The 20,971-nt window shown below is 43.7% G+C and overlaps 1 protein-coding gene across 1 annotated transcript; it reads right to left on the bottom strand.

The window, feature by feature from the left end:
- Positions 1-478: 478 nt before the first annotated feature.
- On the bottom strand, positions 479-20,467 carry myo15aa (myosin XVAa). The gene is made up of 63 exons (XM_086133201.1): positions 20,385-20,467; positions 20,201-20,264; positions 19,990-20,099; positions 19,816-19,890; positions 19,444-19,534; positions 18,936-19,039; positions 18,771-18,834; positions 18,569-18,682; positions 18,292-18,453; positions 18,079-18,192; positions 17,935-17,993; positions 17,617-17,740; positions 17,386-17,481; positions 17,164-17,295; positions 16,955-17,080; positions 16,797-16,874; positions 16,497-16,633; positions 16,380-16,425; positions 16,175-16,299; positions 15,928-16,045; positions 15,656-15,831; positions 15,325-15,409; positions 15,136-15,189; positions 14,979-15,060; positions 14,741-14,877; positions 14,544-14,639; positions 14,184-14,419; positions 13,910-14,100; positions 13,701-13,773; positions 13,393-13,584; positions 13,154-13,269; positions 12,855-12,949; positions 12,176-12,311; positions 10,828-10,892; positions 10,472-10,597; positions 10,307-10,361; positions 9,965-10,109; positions 9,796-9,889; positions 9,609-9,711; positions 9,409-9,524; positions 9,257-9,316; positions 9,016-9,091; positions 8,720-8,835; positions 8,460-8,578; positions 8,030-8,171; positions 7,753-7,864; positions 7,571-7,645; positions 7,095-7,297; positions 6,841-6,965; positions 6,698-6,761; positions 6,505-6,577; positions 6,356-6,429; positions 6,193-6,275; positions 5,981-6,111; positions 5,743-5,837; positions 5,552-5,629; positions 5,337-5,433; positions 4,839-4,999; positions 4,564-4,697; positions 4,165-4,298; positions 3,965-4,098; positions 1,767-1,907; positions 479-1,649 (listed from the first exon to the last, which is right to left on the bottom strand). Exons 1-63 carry the CDS (start codon positions 20,465-20,467, stop codon positions 1,548-1,550), a joined length of 6,924 nt encoding a protein of 2,307 aa, XP_085989327.1. The 3' UTR covers positions 479-1,547.
- Between the last annotated feature and the right edge of the window lie 504 nt (positions 20,468-20,971).

Here is a 20,971-nt window from a genome sequence, read left to right as displayed (position 1 = left end):
TCCTTAATATGAACATTCAGTTGTCATGGAATTTAAAGCCTTTAAATCAAAGGGGAAGTCAAGTCAAAATGTCCATTACAACAATATCAGACACGGTATTGTGATTAATATTGGTGTTTGTTGAATATGCATTAAGCAGCAAAATCCATCCGTTTCTATCTATCTCAGGGGGCAGCATATTCAACAAATGCAATATTAATCAGAACGTGTTTAGACCAGTGGGGGTATATAGAACATGTAAAGAAATTCTCGATTAGACTTCCCCAAGAAGGGGGCACATTTTTGAATGGACTATTGTTGAGGGTGACAGGACAAGTTCTTAATTTGTTGTCTTTACTACTATGCTCTATTGCTTGCTTACTTTCAGAACTAGGGGAAACCTTGATGGGGAAAATTACATTTGCAGTTGTCTGTCAAGGGGATTGTTTGGCCTTGGATACGCAATAAAATAATCACATTTGCTGAGTTTATTCGGTTATGATACAAACTTTAATGATTTCACATGCAATTATTATACGCAATAAGTATTCACAACAGCATTTTATGCATTGTATTTATATTGAAGGCAGTGCTCAAATATTGCCAAAATATGCATCCGGTCTCCCCTGTGAATTCATGACAGGGAGTACAAATTATTTGTTTTGTATCAATAGCATCCTTCTTATTTGTTTGCCCCAGTATAAAAGCCAAGGTTACATTAAAGTACACTTGGAATGCATGTCATGTTCATCTTTGAAAGGACAAACAGGAAACATAAGTTGGCAGCTACCACAGCAGAGCCCCTGGCTCACATAGAACATGAGCTATTTAAATTCAATTGCTCCGTTTTCAAGGCAAGTCAAAACTTTTCTGTTCCTTAGAAAGGAAGTCCTACTCATCCCAATGTCCTAAAAATTAAGCACGTGACAACAGGGACTTACCAAAAGAGGACTTCAATCTTTGACAAGAACCTTCCTGACACCGTCTTACTTCCACTTTTGACTCACGTTGCATCAACGCAGACATTTGACTCATTGATGTGTGTTTGTATGAGTGTAGTCATGTGGACTGCAGGGCTTTAAAATATATGTACTCATAAAAGTTAAGTGAACGTCAAATATTCTTCAAATGAGCTCAAATGTTTTATATACGGTATGTAAAAAGTCTAACAGTTGCTGAAACAAGGTTTTACGATGATGACTGGATTAAAGAACATACTTAGCCTTTACTGTGCTGAAATGACTGAAATGATTCTTGGTTATTCACCATTGAAATTTTGGGATTTGATTCATATCATTTTACAGATGCCATAATCGGAAGGAGAAAACAAACAGCACATGATGCAAACAGAGGCAAATACAGTACATTTTAGGGGAATGAAAGTCATTGTAATGGGTGGTCTATACTGTACGTGTGCATTTATCCAACGTTGGATCATGTCTGTCTTTGACCGGCATAACCGATGACATCACACTTCCGTGTGGACGATCCACATAAGAAAAAAAAAAGGCAAAGATGAGCTCTTTTCAGTCCCATTATGCCAAGCGCGCCCATGTATCGTTTGTATGCTAGAGCAGAGTTATTTCACTTGGTGGCAGCGTGAGTCTCTTTTCGCTGGCAGACAGCATGTTCTCCATGTGCATGGCAACCACTCTACACAGCTCCAGACCCTGAAAAACACATACCACAAGCACAATGTATGTAAATCATTTGCAGAGTGGAAGTGGAACTAGCAATACACCCGATTTCTCAGCATACCCACCACACAATCATACACTGGCACACACCTGCTCGAGCTGAAGCTGTGTGATGCGCTGGTTGAGCAGATCTCCAATCGTGATCTCAACGTATGGGTAACTTGAGCCAGACGTTGGTCTCTGGGTGCGGGTTGACTGGACTTCTTTTAAAGGGAAATACACCATGGCCTCCTAATTACATAAATACAAGCATGCCATGTATACAAATATTTAAATGTACAGCAAATTGTGAAGTAATTGTTAAATCGTGTAGTGGTCGTTGGAGTAATGACTTCATAAATAAGCTAGTGCAATATATCAACATGTAAATTATAGCAGTACTGAATGACAGGTACACTAGAAAATGCATGAACCAAAAGGACCATTTTGGAGCTCAAAATGAATAGGGTGCAGTACATGAATGGTCTTGGGACGGTGCCATGGAGAAGGTGAACGGTGTGTCTCTCGGAATTTCTTTCAGACGAGCGTTGGTTTATTTCAACAGGAAACGATTTTGTTGACCTTTGTTGTGGTGAGTTGAGCTCAGTTTTGTTGGCTTGATTGATGGTCCCTCTGAGCTCGTTGGAAAAAAGGAAAGCATTGCAACAACCAGTCCCCCTTTCTGTGGTTCCTCTTTGCGCCTTCCATTGAAGGGTCCCGTTTTTCCTCTGAGGTGGGTGTATCAGGACCACTGTTGCTGTCTGTACTTGATGACGACAGGATTTGTTCAGAGGCTCCTTGACCCTCTGTGGTCCTGGGACTAACCGCCCTTCTGGTGCTTGGTCGCTCCCCCAGCTTGTCAATCAAATCCATGCACGCTTGTACAGCTTGGAGCTTTTCTCCCATCTCCGATGTGTCCATCTGCTGCTCCTGCTCTGAAGAAACAAGTTTGAAGGCATAGGTCAGAAACTGTCCTTTCATCTTGTGCGCCTGAAACTGGAGCTCGGTCTTCTGAGCCTGGAGGTCCGCAATGGTCTTCTCTGCGGTCTCCACGCTCTCTCTCTCCTTGATCAGACTCTCATGAAGCTGATGTCTGAGGTCATTGATTATCTTCCAACTTGCATGTAAATTATTTTCGCTAAGCTGCTCCTTTTCTTCCGAAGCCTTCAATTTCTCTCGAAGAGGAATGAGCTCCGTCCAAAGCTGAGCCAGGTTCAAGTCATGTACTCTCCTTCCTTGTAGATACTCCAGGACAGCAACTTGGACATTGATTTCGTTTTTTACTTCTTCTCTCTCCCATGGGTGACATGACAGTAGACGAGTTCTGTTGGCATCCAGATCTTTGGTGATATTGCCCAGGAAGCTATCAATGTAGCAACACCAGTAATTGCCAACATTATTCATGACGCTCACTCTCAAATGGTGTCTTTTTCCAATGTTCCATAAGTCTTCCTCCCACCAAAAGTTGTATTTAACTGTCACCAAAGCATCATGACATCACCAAAGGCATCAGTCGGCGATGTCATTCATATCAAAAAGGCAAGGATGATGAGTGACAGTGAAGTGAAAAGAGCTTATTGAAAATACAGCATTACCCGTAAAGGACATCTAGAATTCTTTTTTTTGGGACTTTATGTTAACATCTGGTTTCTTATGGCATGGACACTTGCGGACAGAGCTAGCCCAAGGAATATGCAAACAAAGGGGTGTAACCCCAAAAACTGGCGAGGTTGCTGACACAAATAATTGCCTCTGTATTTGATTACTTTCCTTTGCATGGATAGTACAGAAATGGTATCAATCATTTACAAGCCACAAAAAATGATGCAAAGGGCCAGATCTGGCCCGCAGACTTCGAGTTTGACACCTGTGCTTTGACAACCCACTGAGTGGATGACACACAAGATTTCACATGACATGACGGACGATGATGGTTTGAACTTGTTTTGAAGCATTTTCTTTTGACTAAACTTTAGTTGAACTACACTTTTGAGGCATTTGAATTTGGAGCCTCCGCTGTACAACCAAGAATAGCGCAGGAGTCCAACAGGGGGAGCCAAATGCTTTGCTTTAAATGTATCAAATTGTAATGGAAGACTATGTGAGTAGCTGAGTAGTCATAACCACACCGTGGTTCTGCATTAGGGATCTGCCAACGCTGATGCTAGTTGACCAGTTCAATTATTCAAATAATGCTTTCCATCAAATTGTGCTGTTTAAGAAATACATTTAAGTGAGGAAAATATCAAAGTGTACTGTGTACTATTTAGGTGTGAGAGCGTGTGTGTGTGTGTGTGCAGAAGTCATACGTGAGTGTCTTTGTTAAGAAAATGGAGTCCATTAAGATTCACCGCCAGAATGCACGGAGCCTTGATGGAGGCCGAGCTGGAACTCTGGATGTAGAAGAAGGAGGATCCAAACATGGAGAAGGGACTGACCAGACCTGAGGAAGTACACATGAAGGCTCACTACAAATCGACTCCAAAACTACTGTGACATTCTGTCTTACCAAGGAATTGTGCACGGGCCTGGTGTGGGTTTAGAGGCTGGACCTGTTGCATATGTTGAGTTGCCATATTGAGCCACTGATGTGGATTCTGTTTGCTGAAGAACTGTGGGGGGACACACTCCTGCAACTCATGTCTGAACACACGCAAGGAAACAGTTCTCATTGTCCAGTACAGTACAGTTGTAAACAACTGCAAACTTCATGTCAACCCAAATTGAGAATTTTTGTTAAAAAAAAAAAAAAACAACAACAACACCACCACCACCACAATGGTGTTGGACTTCATTGTGTAATAGTGGTGGCTTGAATACATATTTGCTGTTCTCATTATGGTCTATTTAGGGATGTTGTCACTAAAAAGAATATGGAAATATAGCATAGGTGTCAATGTGTATTTACATGGTAGGCAGATAGACGGCGTCTTTGGCACGGTGCTGGAGAGCAGCCAGTCTAGCAAGCTGTTGCAGATGTTGTTCACTTGCCTTACCTAGAGGGACCACACTCAGCAAAGCCTTCAGGTAATCTGGCAACACCTGGCACAGACACAGATGGATATTTTACTATCCATTGCACTTCAGGAAATGTAAAACTGGCACTTGTACAGTATGATAATCCATATGTTGAAAGCTGTCAAAAAAACATTCAGTCAACAATAAGTGACATTTTCTATTTACCTGGTTATAATGCATGGTAACATAGAGTTCATTATCAAGTTTCAAAGCAAGACTCCAGATCACTCTTCGGAACCAAAGACTGTAGTTGGCATCCATCGGTTCGGCTTCTGTCGCAACATCCAAGATGTATTCCCTCTTGATCAGGGGCCGAACATTCTGACCTAGCAAAAACACGCTTTAAGCATTTCAATATGTGAGATAGCAACTTGCAATGATTATTCTTATTGCTAAGCAGTATGGACAAAAGTAACACACAGGGCATTTATCAAAGTATCTCAATATTTTTTGCGAAAATACACAAATATACCCCGTCCCAAGCATGGGAGAACATGTCAAATGCACGTAGAACTATCTGAGCCTAAAATATTTGAATGCAAAATAGACATGCTAACCACGTGCACTGCACATAAAGATATACAAGTTTACATTTGTACATTTCAAAAAATGCTGTATGTGTATTTCAGGTAGATATGCCGTACCTAGAGCAATCCTTATTACCTCTGTGTGTAACCAAAAAGATGGCATATTCATCCAAAGCTTCCACTCTGTGGAGGTCCATTTCATAACAAAGCTCCTCAATGGCATCCAAAGCGACCTGTCATAAACGATGGCACTCAAAACAATTAGAGGACACCGCATTTGTGTCAAACCCATAACTGAGATAGGAAATTATCATTGAATCTACACACGATCGAGTGCGTGTGTGTACTTACAGAGCATGTCTTGATTTTCAAGTGCCTTTCAATCCCGCCTGGCAGCAGGAACAGCTGTCTTTTGGAGCTCCGCCCTGCCTGCAACATACGCAACCCATCACAACGCTGTTGTTCAACAAAGCCACACTAAACGACTGCTTTTGGTCATGTATCCGAGTACCATGGATAGGATAGAGACTCTCGGCACTAACCATCATTGCTTTTAATTCCATGCTGTTGGGATACTGTACGCGTCCTCCATACTGAAATGTTTTCCTCAGATTCTGCTCACATGCCTTGGCAATACCTGTACACAAATAATACAGAGAATGTGTTGGATGGTTGGCGAAGAATGACTGCGTGGCTATAAGAGGCGCTGATTATGGACGACTGTTGGGTGGATGTGTGATTGACTTCTGAATAAATGGATGCAACAGAAAATTGTTCTACCTTGATACTGCAGTCCAATGCTGACACTGGCGTTGTGTAGAAAGCTGAAGAGAAATGGTTTCATGACGTGTGAACAGCGATGGAAAGCAGTCAGGATGTACAAGAGCCTCCACCCTCTCTGGCAACTGTCTCTGCGCCATCATATGCAAGCAGACAGTCTTGTAAAACAAGGACCCCCGCAGTTCCTGTGCGCGCGTGTCACGGGTCCTTACGGTTTGGAGCTGTTGTTGGCAGTGACTTGCTTCATCACCTGGCAATAGGCTTCATCTTTCATCAGGCCGTGATCAGCACTTAACTAAAACAACCACACGCGCATGAACAAGGATACTGGATGTATGACATCAAACAAGACGTCGTTTGCGTTGATTACCGTACCTTCAGTATAATTGTGACAAGGTCCTGCTCAGTTTGACCTTTCAATGGCAGATCTCCCATGAACTTCATTACAGCTGTCAGCAAACATTGCATACGAAATTGTATTTAAAAGTGATTGCTTAAACTAGCTGACGCAAGTCTTCTCTTACCTGAGGAGATGTCGGCGGCCACTCTGTTCATTGAACCGTCTGAGAAGTCAATCAGAGACTCCTGGAGTGGAGACTGGAATGGAAAGAAAAGAAAACAGACGGGAAGTAGGAAACACCTGTAAAATTGCACATAGACCTGAGGTGCATTAATTTAAAGGTTAAATGAATCCACAGGATCCTAAAGAAAGCGGACCTTGGAAAATTTGATCATGTCAGCGGGTTCCCTTCCCGCTCTCCCCTTTTTGGCTTTTGAATCACTGTGGGCACAATAATAGCAAAAGTGTCAATCCAAACGTGTCAGAGTTTGATCATAAAAATCCTGATGAGGTGTCGTACTTCCTGTTTCTTTGTGCTTCTCTGAAGTACCTCTTGGCAAACTCAGTCATGGGGTACTGGCTGCCATACTGCAACATATCATCCATTGACTCATCTGGACTCTCCACAAAGGTGTCCTTCACTACCTGATATCATAAATCGCGCCGTTATTTTTGCACTCAATAAACACAACACCCGAATCAAAAGTTCTGCCATTCCAAAGATAAGAACGATCAGTTTTGATTGTACTGCGCTAGGATTAAACACATTTATACTTCCGTCGTGCGGTCAAGCTCTTGGGCCGCGACCGCTGAGCCCAGCGCTACGGCAACAGCAGCCGAGGCGGCGACGCAACCTTGTCTGTCACGAGGTTCCGCCCTCTCTGTTGGGAGTAGCAAGAAGTCCGGAGCGGCCACAGGTCGAACATGTTCACTGGCGAACGCTCCCGACATCCCACACACCGCCCCGAACCGCCAGCCTGTACACACATTTGCAAAAGATAAATCATAAATAGTCGTGATGTCATTTTGCATGTTTGCATACTGTATTATTGTTTCCATAATTGCCATGGGGATTAAGTTCTTAACTGAAGGCCCAGATACCAAATGCCTGGCCCACCTTTGCAGGGGTTGCACAAAAAAGACACAAGAAACAAAAATACACAAATGCACGCTAGCACCATTTTACAACTGTGAACGAACCACGTCATGACAATCCAGTCAACAAGAAGATAAAACCCTTCCCAACCCACCAAAGTCAGGGGTGTCGCTCTTGAGTTCTTCCAGTTGCATCACCTTTTTTTTCACAATGCAGCCGTAACTTTTGCCTAAGCACACACACACACACACGTGTTGAGAGACATGACATAAAGCCCAGACATTGTGGACTGCGTAAACGTGATTGACAGAAAGGCGATACAAGTGTGGGTCTCACCCGCCTCTAAGCCATCCATGTGTTGTAGTCTGATAATGTCTCCTTTGTGGAAACTGAGCAGCGTCCTGTCCTCATTGATGCAGTTCCTTACCGCCACCACATACTCTGAATCCTGAGAAACGCAGCGTGTGGACATATAATGCATTGCTCTGTTCGACGTTGTTCAAGGACTCAGTCCTGCCGTGCGAAGTGAAAGCCCACAAGTAATTGACACTCACCCAAAAAGGTTTGTCATTACCTACAGATGCACACTCGTTCAAAATAAAAACTCGCTGACCTTCTTAATCTCTGTGAGGAAGTCGTCAATCATGCTCTTGACCTGCTGGGCCCTGGCGGAAAACAGGATCAGCTTCTCATTGACGAGATTGAACTCCAACATGTTTTTCGATGGCACGGACACGAACAGGATGTCCGAGTAGCTGCACAGGAAGTCACACACAAATGGAGGATGTTGTAAACTTCAAATGAAGTTATTTTTATGATGGCTACAATCCATGATGGACAAACATATTGAGAAACATCGGTAATTGTCCTTAACAGAGATCTAATTTATACTTTCCATTTTTAACCCTTTCAGAGACAGCTGTTACTACAGTGGACAGCTTATCGTGTTACCAGGCTACAGGTTATCACCGCTGGTGCATGAAAGGGTTAAAAATGATTATTTTGACGTCTTTTTTTTTTTTGATCCCCTAATTAAGATGCACCTGTAAGGCCTCAGTACCCTGAAGTAGTCTGGAGCGGTGGAGCTGCTCCTCACCAACTTGAGCAGCTTGATGCCTTGATGTGACACAGACAACACCTGCACACCCGTCCCCACACTGCCCTGCAACACACGACAACATAAACAGCTGAGTATATCACAGGCAAATAAACGCCGATAAAATGGAATGGAATAACAGTTTCATAATTCAACATTTTAAGACAGAATGTTTGGACTCCATTATCAAAAAGGCCAAGAGCTCACAGAAGCCGGGAAAAGACGAGAAAAGTAGATCTCCCACGAGTCTCTCGCCACGGCAACCACCTTTTTCTTCACATCCTCATGGTGAGTACCTGGAGCCTGATCCACCTGGTTTTCCACTGCAAGAAATATGTAATCGTGAGTCCAGGATGGGATTGACTCGTGATCAGTCCAAGGTGCCATATGGCTGCAAATCACAAAGCTTCCCCATGACCCTGGACAGGAGAAGCACTCTCGCAAATTGTTGGATGCAAGTACAGCATTTACATTCCACCTTATGGCTGGGTTGGTTTCCTTACCAAAGAGAGCTTTCATCTTTTGTCTTTCTTCTTGAGTGATTCGAATGCAGGCCTCTGAGAATGTGTCATGTACTACCTGCAGAAATACGATCAATAAAAATCCCTACGGTTATTAGTTCCCTGCCTTGGAATAAAAAAAGAAAAAAAAACATTTGCTCAACAGTGTAATCTGTGTGTAGAACAAATAAAACAATGTTGAGTAAATGTACAATGCAAGTGTACAATGAATACTTCAATCAACCTGTCTGAAGATTAGGTCCAACATTAGCGGATCATTGAGGTTCTCCTTCGGGTAAAACACCTGGGACATTAAATCACAAATATGATCAAATGAATAAAAGCCTGTTTTTGCTGATCGATGAATAGCGGTGGCCGTTTGAAATGCACATGCACCTCCTTCCTCAGGTAAAGTTTCCAGGGGACGTTGGTGTAGGTATAATATTCATCGCTGGTCCTGCTGTGGAGTTGAGTCTGGATGACCTCATTTTCAACTGGCAACTCTCTGCAGACTGGACACGCATACAAATCAGTCGCAAATTTCTACGCGGTCATTTAATGTTCACAGAAATCCAAATCTCATGTGAAAAGCTCACCTGTAGGAGGAGCGTGGTCTACGTTGGAGTGAGTTGGTTCATTAAGCTTGGTTATTTTGCGATCTCCTCCCTCCTCTTTATGATGCAAAGACTTCTTCCGAGTCTGAGGAGGAAAAAAAAAAAGGTCAGGCCGAATTTAATCCGGTCGGTAACTCTGTGTATGGTTGTGTACGCGTGTGTAATGTACTGTTTGAGGTGGGCTGGCCATTTGGTCTTTCAGGATCTCCATGGCTTCATCATGAGGGTCTGGCTTCTTCATGAACACCTTTCCATTATCTTTTCTGAGCACATGTAACCAGATGTCATCGGGTTCTTTTGATCAATACAATCATGTGCGTTTTATGTTTGTGTGTTACCGTTTGATGGAAAGTCCAGAGGGAGTCATGCTGGCAGGCTGATGCTGTTTGATGATGTCTTTGATGTCATGGCTGGGCTCCGTGCGCTCAGTGTTACTCACACTGGCGCGGACCACAGCGTCTGGAGGCGGGCTGTGTGTTGGACCTGGAAATTAATTATTTAAATAAGAGCATGTGGTGACAATTTGTATGAATCTATAATGAAACTGGGTCACAGTTTGTTTAAATGTCCTTGAACGGCCCAGCCAGAGCCAAGTCTTAAATCCGAAGCTTGAATTGAGAGTCAATCTGATTCTGGAAAGATCTGAAAAATACGCTGCACGAAACAGGTGACACATTTACTTATTTTGCGCTGAGAGCTGGGCCTTGCCGGTGAATTGTCTCGATCTTCTTTAGTCTGCAGAGATCGAGAAGGCCACACAAATCGGAACGCGGTTGTCCAAAATGCACGCTTGCACAACAGCAAAGTCCGTAGATTGCAGGCAGTTCCGGTGAGTGTCTGCTTACTGGACTGGGTGTGCGAGAATGTTGCGGCGAGTGTGGGTAATAATGTAGTGGCGGCGAGTGAGAGGCGGGGTAAGAGGATATCATCTGTTGCTGGATTGCAATGGCCTGCATGGTCATCTGCTGGGCCTGCAGAACACACAGACAATCAGAGAGGTCAAAATATGGACCGAGTCTCGATAACAGCCAAGCAGTAGCATTTTTACCGAAGTGGAGATGGTCTCATGAAGAGCCAAAACCACAAATGATCATTTTTATTCAGCATGAGATAAGCCGGAACGGGTTTCAGTTTTAACGCGTTCAAATGTGTACTGAGTATGAACGTTTCCATGATATTGTACCATAAATAGTCACTGTACCAGAATAATGGCTTGCTGGTTGATAATGGCTTGCTGCTGTTGAGTCAGTGCTGCCTGCTCCGTTCCTGAAGGGCAAGCAAATAAAATACTTCAGGTTCCTGTACAAGGAAATAAACTGAGCACTGAAAAAGAAAAAAGCACTGCAAGTGTTAGTGCGCAACAAAGAACGGACTTGACATCACACCACTACTGTTTGACACAACTTACTTCATCATGCCCTCAGGCCACGCATGCGAAGAGCACACCATTATTGTTGTACCTGACGCACCTTCCAAAACAGGCAAGCTTGGAATTACAGGCATGGGCGGAAGTGGGGGCAACCCCAAACCTGCAACACCGGTGCCATGTGATGCTACATCAGTAGCACTCAGAGGACCAGGGTGCGCAGAGGGGGGTGTAGAAGGGGCTTCGGATGGAGCGCGAGAGGAAGTCCGACTGGGGGTTACGTGTGCGGAGGTGGACGAAGTCGTTTGATGGGAAGGGTGTTGGGGTCGGTTGTATTGGTGGTATTGTCGTGGCTGCTGCTGCGGCTGCTGTTGGTGGTGTTCATGGCGATGGTGGTGAGAGGAGGTGGGCAAGGTAGGGATAGGTGGCATCATGCCTCCTGCTACTGGGAGCACCGGCACAGCTTGAGAAAGCAGCAAGGAACACGGAAGAGTTGGAAAATGTTTCAACCGAATAGGATTGGGATGGTTATATATGTTATGGCCATAACAGAACGTGCAACTACAGGTCACACATTTTTGGAGCATCGGAAAGAGCTCTTTTTCCAACACTCATTCAAAAAAAAAGAACGTGCTACAAATGCAACACATATGATATTGTGTATATACAGTCACATAGTGATTATAGAGATTCTTTATCTTTCATAACAGATGCCAAATTGGTATTTTTTCCCCCACATTATCCGTTTGAATAACAGAATGAAGAACTGCAAATAAGTCACATGGGAAAAAAAATGTTTAGAAATATGGATAGAAAAACATCCATCTGAAATTAAAAGACACTTACACAAACACACATTCGCCTATCCGCACGTAGCTATTGAAAGACTGGCAAGCAAAGAACCGAGCGTTTAGCTTTAATAGGAATGCGAGTGAAGAAGATCGGGTGAGCCATGTGTGCTTCTACTGAATAGAGGTCAATGCATTAACCATGAGGAGGAACACTGCCCATTACGGTCTCTAAACTTAAGCGAGTGTACAGTTAAAACTTTGACAGGCTCGATTGAATATCACAAGAACATTCGACCTTGAATAATGTCGGAATCAACAACCATCAGCCAATTTGAATCTGAATTTCCTCAGTGGAGGGGGAAAAAAAAGCCATTTTTATTCCTAATGTTTACCTCCAGGGTGTATTCCAGGTGGATGTGGCCTACTGGGGACCAGATGACTCTCCTCCTCTCCTCTTTCTCCTCCTGAGATACCTATACCTCCGCCTCCCTTCATTCTTGCTGCCAAAGTTCCGGCCTTTTCCATGTCCTGGCAATAAGAAGTGGGAATAAGAAGGGACCAGCACAGAGAGAAAAGAAGGAGGACACGTCAGGAGGCATCAAGAGTGTACAAAAATGTTGATTTCGTGCTCAAGAGGTCACTTGACTCGACTACCGGGAGCGAGGGAACATAATACGCCCCTGGAAGTACCGTAAACACTGCAAGAGATGCTCCACCAAATATCAAGACATCATTGCAGCTCTAATACTGTCCCCGTAGTGTATAGGCCCACACCTGATCTAAAATGAGCATACTGTATATCGCAAAGGCAGATTTCTTTCTACACCTTTAGTAATTTAAACAAAGGGCAGGGCGAATTTTGTTTTCATTTGAAATGCGCAGTATCTCCAACTAAATAAAATCTATGACACGTGTATCGATTGGGCATGATCAACAAATTGTTCGACAGTACATTACACTAGGCGACACTGAAAGCGTTGGCTTTCTTGTTTAATTTATCGTAATTCTTAATAAAGGAAATTGGTGAGTGCTGGAAAATGTTGACCAATCTAGATAAAACGATGCGCCTACCATGTTGCCGTCAGACAGAACGGGATCGAACAGGCTGTCCAGATAACGGTCCATTCCTCTCTGAGTCTGACCGTCACTGAATGCATCGGACTCCACTGCGCATCAAGCAGAAAGACACTCAGCTTCATTCCATTGCATTGTGGCGCAATCCCCGGCCAATTCATTAGGTACAACTGCATGACTGACTACTATGGCATCTTTCATGTTGCTGAATAAGGTGTAACGTCTCCCAATGTGATGCGGTGATCTCCAAATCAACTCGGTCAATAAAGTAGTGAAAGATAAACGAATGTGTGCACCGTGGCTGTGGTAACCGTCAGATTCAGAGAGGCTGTAGGCTGGTCTGCAGCCTCCGCTCGGAGGAAGGGAAGGCGGAGGTTCATCATCTGAATCAAAGCCGCTCCCAAATAGTGTTCTATAAGAAGAAAGAAGACATTTGCTTTATAGCAAAAACAAACAAACACACTAACAAAAAAAACCCGATGTCGATGATAATACTGTATTGGGGCGTGCATGGGGTGTTCCTAAGTGTACTGACAGGCTGGCATTGGCCCTGACTCTCGTGGGGTTGTCAGTACTGATGACGAAGTAGCTCTTCTGTTTTGGGAAGACATTTGGAAGTTCCAGGTCTGCAATCAGGTCCATCACGTAGTCGTGACCCGCTAATTCCACCCACTGGCCGTGCTCCTTCATCAGGACTGAACTTCCTCTCCACCAGTCTGACACGCCCCTGCAAGACCCCCACAATGCAAATTCTGTATTTCCTCAAACAACCCACAGGGTTTTTTGCATCTATTGCATGGACACCAATGGCTTTCATGAAATTGATCAACTTTGAATGAGCACCTGTGGTGCAGGATGTCTCCCGCTAAATCTTCGCCACTGGTCCAGGAGTGAACTGGGCACAGGAACGACGATCCTAAATAAAAAGAGGAATCACTTGGCCAGTTGGTGGCTTGAATCACAACTAGGAGTAGATTATTATTGAATTGAATTTTACAACCGTTCTATCAATCGATTCAAACCGTCATCAACTCCGCTGACGCTCTTCTTACCATCAAAACAATGCACATGTAACGCCATGTTAGCTTTCTTCCTATTGGTTGTCCACTCCAGAAGGGACAGCGGATAGGTCCGAGAAGTCTCGGGGGCGGGGCCTGAACTCTGCTGCGTCTTCTGACTGGCTTGGATGAGTCGGTGTTGCAGCAATGCTTGACAACCAGTGGCAGCATGGTCAGAAACAAACCTGAGGAAGGTCGTTCCATATTGAACACCATACAGGCAGGGTATGATTCATGGCAACTGAATTCATGTCGTCGATCCTTTTACTTGAGCAGATATTTGTCCATCTGTGGCGAGGGAGCGAAGCTGCAGACACACGCCAGCAAGAGAAGCCAGCCTCTCTCCGCATTGTCAGCGTTGACATTGCGCCACACCTGGTTGACCACCTGAGACAAGATCTCATCTCGTAACCCTGGAGACGAGAGACCTCTTTGGATGATGTAATTGCCAAACATGTTCTCCTGCGCGCCATTCAGATGAGGGTCCCCCATGAATCTTAACACCTGCAAAAGAATGCATAAATGCAAAAAAAAAAATAATAAATTATAATAATGCACAATTTGTGACACACTATTTGAGGGTGTTTTGTGACATTCGACATACAAACAATATCATGATTCCACTGACCATGTTGAAAAGCTGCAGAGCTTCGGCTTTCAGGTCCTCTTCGATGCAGGTTAGAGGGGCCTCTAGGGGTGTCTTCAACATCCCAAACTTGGGCTCCTACCACAAGAATACATTGACAGGGGGAGTGTCATTCCAAAGGGACATTAAAGTATTTACAGGATTGAAGTGAGTTTGAAGATTATGTTGACAGATCTTACTCTGAAGTATCTGAGCACGTAACGATCGAAGGGGTAGTTGTTAATGTCCAGAGGCAAAGTGAGTTGACCGGAAGAGGACTCTCGGATATGAGGAGCCTGAAGCAGAGCCAAGCAGTCAGAGTGCAACTCTCGCCTGGCTGACAGAGAGAAAAGTGGCAGGATTAGTCATAAATCACCAAGCACTGCCGTACACGGTGTGTACTGGACGACAATCTATCCATACAGAGAGCATACAAACCTCCTGCTGCTTGCAGTAGAGTGCCAAGCTCTGCAGGGATCACCAAGTGCGTCACATTGACCACTTCTCTTTTCATCAATTCCTGTGAGAAGAGTTACTTTGGTCGACAATGGAATAAAAAGCAACAGTGTGCGCAGGAATGCGAGTTTGGGCTTACCATTTCTCTCTTCTTCGTCTCCTCCTCAGCTTTGCGCTTGGCCATCAACTTCGTCTTGCAGGCAGACCGCAACAATCAAGTCAAGGACGTCATTAGGATGCGAAAGAAAAGCAACACATTTGAATGTGATTTTTTTTTTTCCTTTATTGCTTGTTTGATTTCACATAGAGTGAGTCTGCACCGGTGTACCTTGACGTATCGTTTCCGGCCGATATAATAATGGACGAGGGACCGGAACCGAACCAGGCTGTGCCTCATTTTCACATAGTGCCTCCTAAAAGATGAGCACCAGCAAATTCATTAGTCTAAAACTGTCAAGATTATTATCGATATATCCATTTTTTGATTTTTTGTTTGTTTGTTTGTTGAGAGGGAAGAAATTTCATCTGTGCTGTATGTTAGACATACAGTACATTTGACAATAAAGTTGTATCCAATCCAATTTTCGAAAACCCCCACTAGGGTTGTGGGTGAGCTAGAGACAATCGTGGAGATTTGAGATGAGGGTTTTGTGGCCCACCTCGTAAGAAATCCTCTGCAATGCGCCTGCAGCCTGATGATCATGTGGCGTAGATTCACGTAGCGTTTCCGGGCAAGGTACATGCGAGCGGAACGCTGCAGGGTGAGCGCGGCGAGGTGGCGACAGCGTTCCCGTTTGCACTCTAACAGCTGGTAGATGGCCTCCTTCACAAATAACTGCAACAAGCACAGCAAAGTACATTGTGAGTGACAACCTAGAATTAAAAAAAGGACAAAAAATAAACAATTCTTGGACGAGAGGGAGGTGCAAACCTTTGCGACACCAACATGGTAGTCTCCTGGTTTGAGAGGACACAGTTTACTGAGCAGCAGCACACAGCTGTCTCCATTGGCTGATGGAAGCTGCTGAATTCCCACCAGGGACTTATATCTATGCCAGATGAACACATGTTGATGCATTCGGTGATAGTCAAACTGAGTTTGGATGAATTTTCCAGTTTAAGAATACAGATGGGATGTTTTGTCATTCAAGACTGAACCAGAAAATAAGGCCTTTCACCTGAACAGGAAGATAGAAAATGGCATCCTAACAGGGTAGCCTTCTTTCCGGATCCTGATCGTCTCCATGATACCGGAGTGACGCAGCTGACCTTTGACCAGGTCGTCTTCAAACACACCTGCATTCTGAACGCAGACGTACATCTCAACATGTCATGACTGACCGTGTTTGGGGGCTTGTCAGGAAGCTCTTTGTCAACATCTACCTTTGTGTTATTTGGCTTAATGCAGCGGACAAAAAACGGGTTGCACCTGAAATAGAGCCAAAGTAAGACGGATGAGAAATGGTTCAGGGTGACCTAGGTATCAACAGTGTATTTCACCTCTCCATCTTGTCCACTAGCTCCAACAGGGACTGTTGGAATTTGCTGCTGACGGTGGATGCTTGGTATTTCCTGGTGACCGTGTTGCTTTTCTGCCCCAGGACTTGTGCGTGAACCAGGAAGAGGTTCGACACCATCTAAAACACAGTGAGTTCTGAGGTGAGGAAAACATGAACAAGATTGGATTCTTTTTTTTTTTTTTTGAGAGGCCACAATCGTGCACAATCAGATGGGAATCTGGTTCAAGTTCAGTTCGATGAGCATTCACACTTAAAATATATTTGGAGATGCTTCTCTCACCTTGTTCCTGCTCTTCATGAATAGGTCCAGCACATCTTGACGAACCTGATCGTAGTTTTTATCAAGGAACTTGTAAACCTGCAACATTAACAGGATTTTTTTTTTAAATTGCACTTAATTGTCATTCTGTGTCTCCAAACCGATTCAGATCAACGTACCTGATAGGTGACACGTCCAGCAAAATGCTTGATGGTGAACTCGGGAAAGGGCATCTTTGGCTTCACATACAATGGGTTATTGCCATGGTGATAGTGACACTTTTGGAGAAACGTATGATCCGTTGCCTATGGACACACCAGAAGTTTGACCAGCAGAATAACAAAGTCTTGCATACAGGATGTATGCAGAAGGGCTTCCCCTTGCCCACCTGCGGGAAACAGCTCTGGTCATCCAGGATTCTAAGTATGCCGTGCGGTTTAGCGACGATGAGGTCAATGCAGGGTTGGTTGTCATTAAATGGAATATCCTGCCATGGAATTTGCTCCCTGTTGTACTCCTCCTGCATGGGAATCACACTAATGCTTTGTGCTCCATTTTTGGATGAATACTTGTCTTTCTCACAGCTGTTTGCCGTATGCAAGCGACTTACCTGCTCTTCCCTGAAAATGATCTTATTAAAGAAGAACTGCAGGTACTCGTTGGCATAATTAATGCACAGCTGTTCAAAGCTGTTGTATGTCAGATCCTGTTGTTACCACACACAAGGGATAGTGACAAAGCCGGTCATTCATGAGTCATCACCTAATATGTAAACTTTAGGACGAGGATACGTGTCTCATCTATACACAAAAGGCCACACGAGAAGATGACAGCAGTTTACCTCAAATCCATAAATGTCTAGGATGGAGATGGAGAGGGTGTGTTGGCGAGGATACACTTGAGTGTTGACCCTCTCTGTTAACCAATGAAAGAGCAGCGAGTACAAGATCTTGGCAACAGCATCTCTGGGAGACAAAATAATCAATGAGATAACGTGACATTTTTGCACCGCCATTTAGAGAGAAGATGGCGGCTGTTAAAACTACTTTTGGTGCTTAAATGCATTTCATTAGTTTGGTGGAAACTAAATTCAGTATCATTCTCAGTGCCGTTTTTGGCCATTCACGGTTATGTTATTGGACACTACAACATGCATCACCTGGCATCTACAGCGCTTTCTACAGTCAGTGGGGTGTAAATCTTGTCTCTCATCGTCTCCTGTGAAAACAGAAGAAAATTTGTCCTTTATGCGTAATGCGGTACACTACATACTAGGCGTGAGTGCGGATTTTTAAAAACTGACCATGACTTTATAAGTGATGGCTTTGTGCAGGCCTTCTGGAGAGATCTGTAACAGTTCTGCTACCACCCTGATCTCCTGAGCGCTCACCACTGTCGCCACCTCCTGGCCGTCAGTCTGAAGTGCAGGAAAGGGGGACACGGCTTTTTTAGAATTACTGTACTAGACAGTATTTTACACACAGCAGACATTTCAAAATCTGTATAGAAACATGACCTGATGTTTCTCAAAGTAGACATTTCCCAGGTGCAGTATGGAAGATAAAACTCGAAAAATGACCGACTGGTCGTCTAGGGTGAAGTGGAGGATCTCCATGGCAGCGAGCAGACGCTGGAAGTCCTCGCCATCATCTTTTCCTGTAATCCCACAATCCCCTCCCTGAATTGGAAGCAAGCAAGCACAAAATAATGCGATATACTGTACATCTTTCACTATCACCATCTTGAAGAAACCTGAGGAAGATCTCCAGATTTTGCGGCCGAGTGTAGCCCACCTGGTTGAGGTAATAGTAAGTCTCCGGCTCCTGGAGATAGAAAGTCTGCTTCTGCTGAGATGAAAGACCTGCCAGCATCTCATAGAAGATGTGATAGTTTCTTTCATTCTTGGCCTGAAGAGGAAACAAACATTGCCTGAAACACCTCCTTCAACACCCGATGAAAGGATGCCACCTGATGATGGATGTCTGCTTGCATTACCTGGAAGACGATGCGCGACTTTTCCAGAAGATATTGAGAAGTTATGGCACCATTGATCACACCACTACGGGCAGAAGAATTGAGGAAGAAAAAAGTATAGTGTATGAAAACTGAGCTTCGGGGTGCTCAAACCAAAATACATTTGCAGAACTGTCATATACTCACTCCTCCATAAAGACCTCCATGTGTTTCCCGAAGCGACTGGAGTTATCATTCCGCACAGTTTTGGCATTTCCAAATGACTCAAGAAGAGGAGCAGCCTCAAGTATCTAGCAGCCGTTCAGTTCAAAGACACAGCATTTCAACATCTCACGGCTAAATGATAAATATGTGAGAATGAAATCTTTTATGACCAACGTTGAACTTAAGATGTTGCAGTAATTGCAATTCTCGGATATAGATATGTTGACATAAACGGTAAGCACATGAAGTCTCCGTGTCAATGCATGATGTTGCACACCACAACAAAACACGGCAAAGGTGATGATAATGGCACATGTGGAAATGGATTTGATAGTACGCAGAACAAATCATGCAAGGGAACTTTACACTACCTCAATCTGTGCCCAAAAAGAAAAAAAAAAGAAAAACACAAGGAATTGAGCCATATTTTCAGTTAGGATGAATGACTGTGCATCTGTGTGTGCGCACGTGTGGCAGTATGTATGCATACCTGTTGGGCAAGATTACATGTGTGATGTAAAGCTACAAGGTAGCGAAGGACAAGTTTGGTGGCCTCAGTTTTACCAGAGCCGCTCTCCCCACTGTTAAAAAAAATAAAATAAAAAATCATCCCCAAGTTGTTTGATGGGGTTGCAAAGGTATTACACTTGTTCAGTGAAGCAGACACTTCATTAGTCCAACACAATCTTATGCATAAATATTTGAAAACAGCTTCATCAGATGAGGTACAACCTAACCGCTAGTCCATTATATGCATATTATACATAATTGTGCGGTGATAATCTATATCATATTGCTATGCACAGTAAAAAAAATAAACTATTCAAAGAGTTTATTTGCGACTTGAATATCAGTCTCTTACCTGATAATTATGACCTGATTATGTTTGGCATCCATCATTTTAGAATAAGCAGCGTTGGCTATTGCAAACAAATGTCTGAGGAGGAAAGATATGTCACTTTGGCAAGCGGATGCAATAACCGACTGCGTGGACTGATTCCAAACCCGTCGTGAACCAATTGAAAGAATGACTTACGGAGGGTTCTCGCCCAGGGCGCGACCCTTGTACTGCAGCACCATGTCCGTCCCATAGATATTGTACATCTTATAAGGGTTCAGAGAAACCAGAATACTACCTATATAGGTCTGACAGGTATAGGGGGAAAAAAAAGTAAGTGACGCATCAAAAAAGAAATGGAAATGATTGCTCTTTTGAATACAACGACATAAATGAATGTGACACTTACATAAATAAGATTCCGTTCAAACCTTGTTTTTAGATTGAGAAGAACAGCATTGTCGTGCATCTCCCTAATGAAAGACGAAGCAAGTAGATGAGATGATTGTGAATAACATATTTTCATGTGTACTATTTTTGGTGATTTATACTCAATTAGGATTTTTTTTGTACAGTCCAAAAAAAATTGTTACTCAAGCTGTGTCATGTCTTCCACGCCATCTTCCTCTCGTTGCTCCCTTTCAGCTACTATGGGCTGGCTTCTAATTGCGTACATCTGAAATAACATTTGGGGGGGGAATACGTCATGCTTTTATATTGCATTACTCGCAAAAAAGATTGTCGATTCTCATCAGGCGTTTTCTGCTAACAGACCTGAAATACACATAATTATATATTTATGGGATATGGGCTGTCAAAAGTGCTTACCTTGTCAAACCACGGACCCTGAGGTTCCCCTTCCCTATTGAGATTACACACCCCTGTCTTAGGGCTGTTTTGCTGAGTCATCAAGTGCTGGTGGTCAATTAAGTTTTCATCGCCATACACAGACCATTTATTGAGGTTTTGTACTGTCCCGTGATGTAATATGTTCTCTGCACCCCATACATCCGTGTCTTGCTGCAGGTCCACAACTTTAACTTCGGAGCCATGAGCCCAGTGCTTTTCAGGAACGGAATTCTGGACATGTGGTGAAACCACAGCACATGAAGAAGGAAGGTGATAAGAGGCCCCCTGAAGGACTGGGTTCTTTAAGGCACCAGAGAGATCAAAAGAATGG

Source organism: Hippocampus guttulatus, chromosome 16, assembly GCF_054856545.1.
Source record: "Hippocampus guttulatus isolate MCC_2025c chromosome 16, RoL_Hgut_1.0, whole genome shotgun sequence".
NCBI lineage: Eukaryota > Metazoa > Chordata > Actinopteri > Syngnathiformes > Syngnathidae > Hippocampus > Hippocampus guttulatus.
The sequence above is the reverse complement of the archived record's forward strand: the minus strand, read 5'-3'. Positions and strand labels throughout refer to the sequence as shown.

Excerpts from the sequence above, each read along its gene's own strand:
- myo15aa (XM_086133201.1), bottom strand. The coding sequence starts at position 20,467 with ATGTACGCAATTAGAAGCCAGCCCATAGTAGCTGAAAGGGAGCAACGA. Across the intron at positions 15,410-15,655 it reads TGCAGAGGATTTCTTACGAG|GAGGCACTATGTGAAAATGA; the intron begins GTGGGCCACAAA and ends CTCATCTTTTAG. Across the intron at positions 6,966-7,094 it reads AGCTTGACCGCACGACGGAA|GTAGTGAAGGACACCTTTGT; the intron begins GTATAAATGTGT and ends TTATGATATCAG.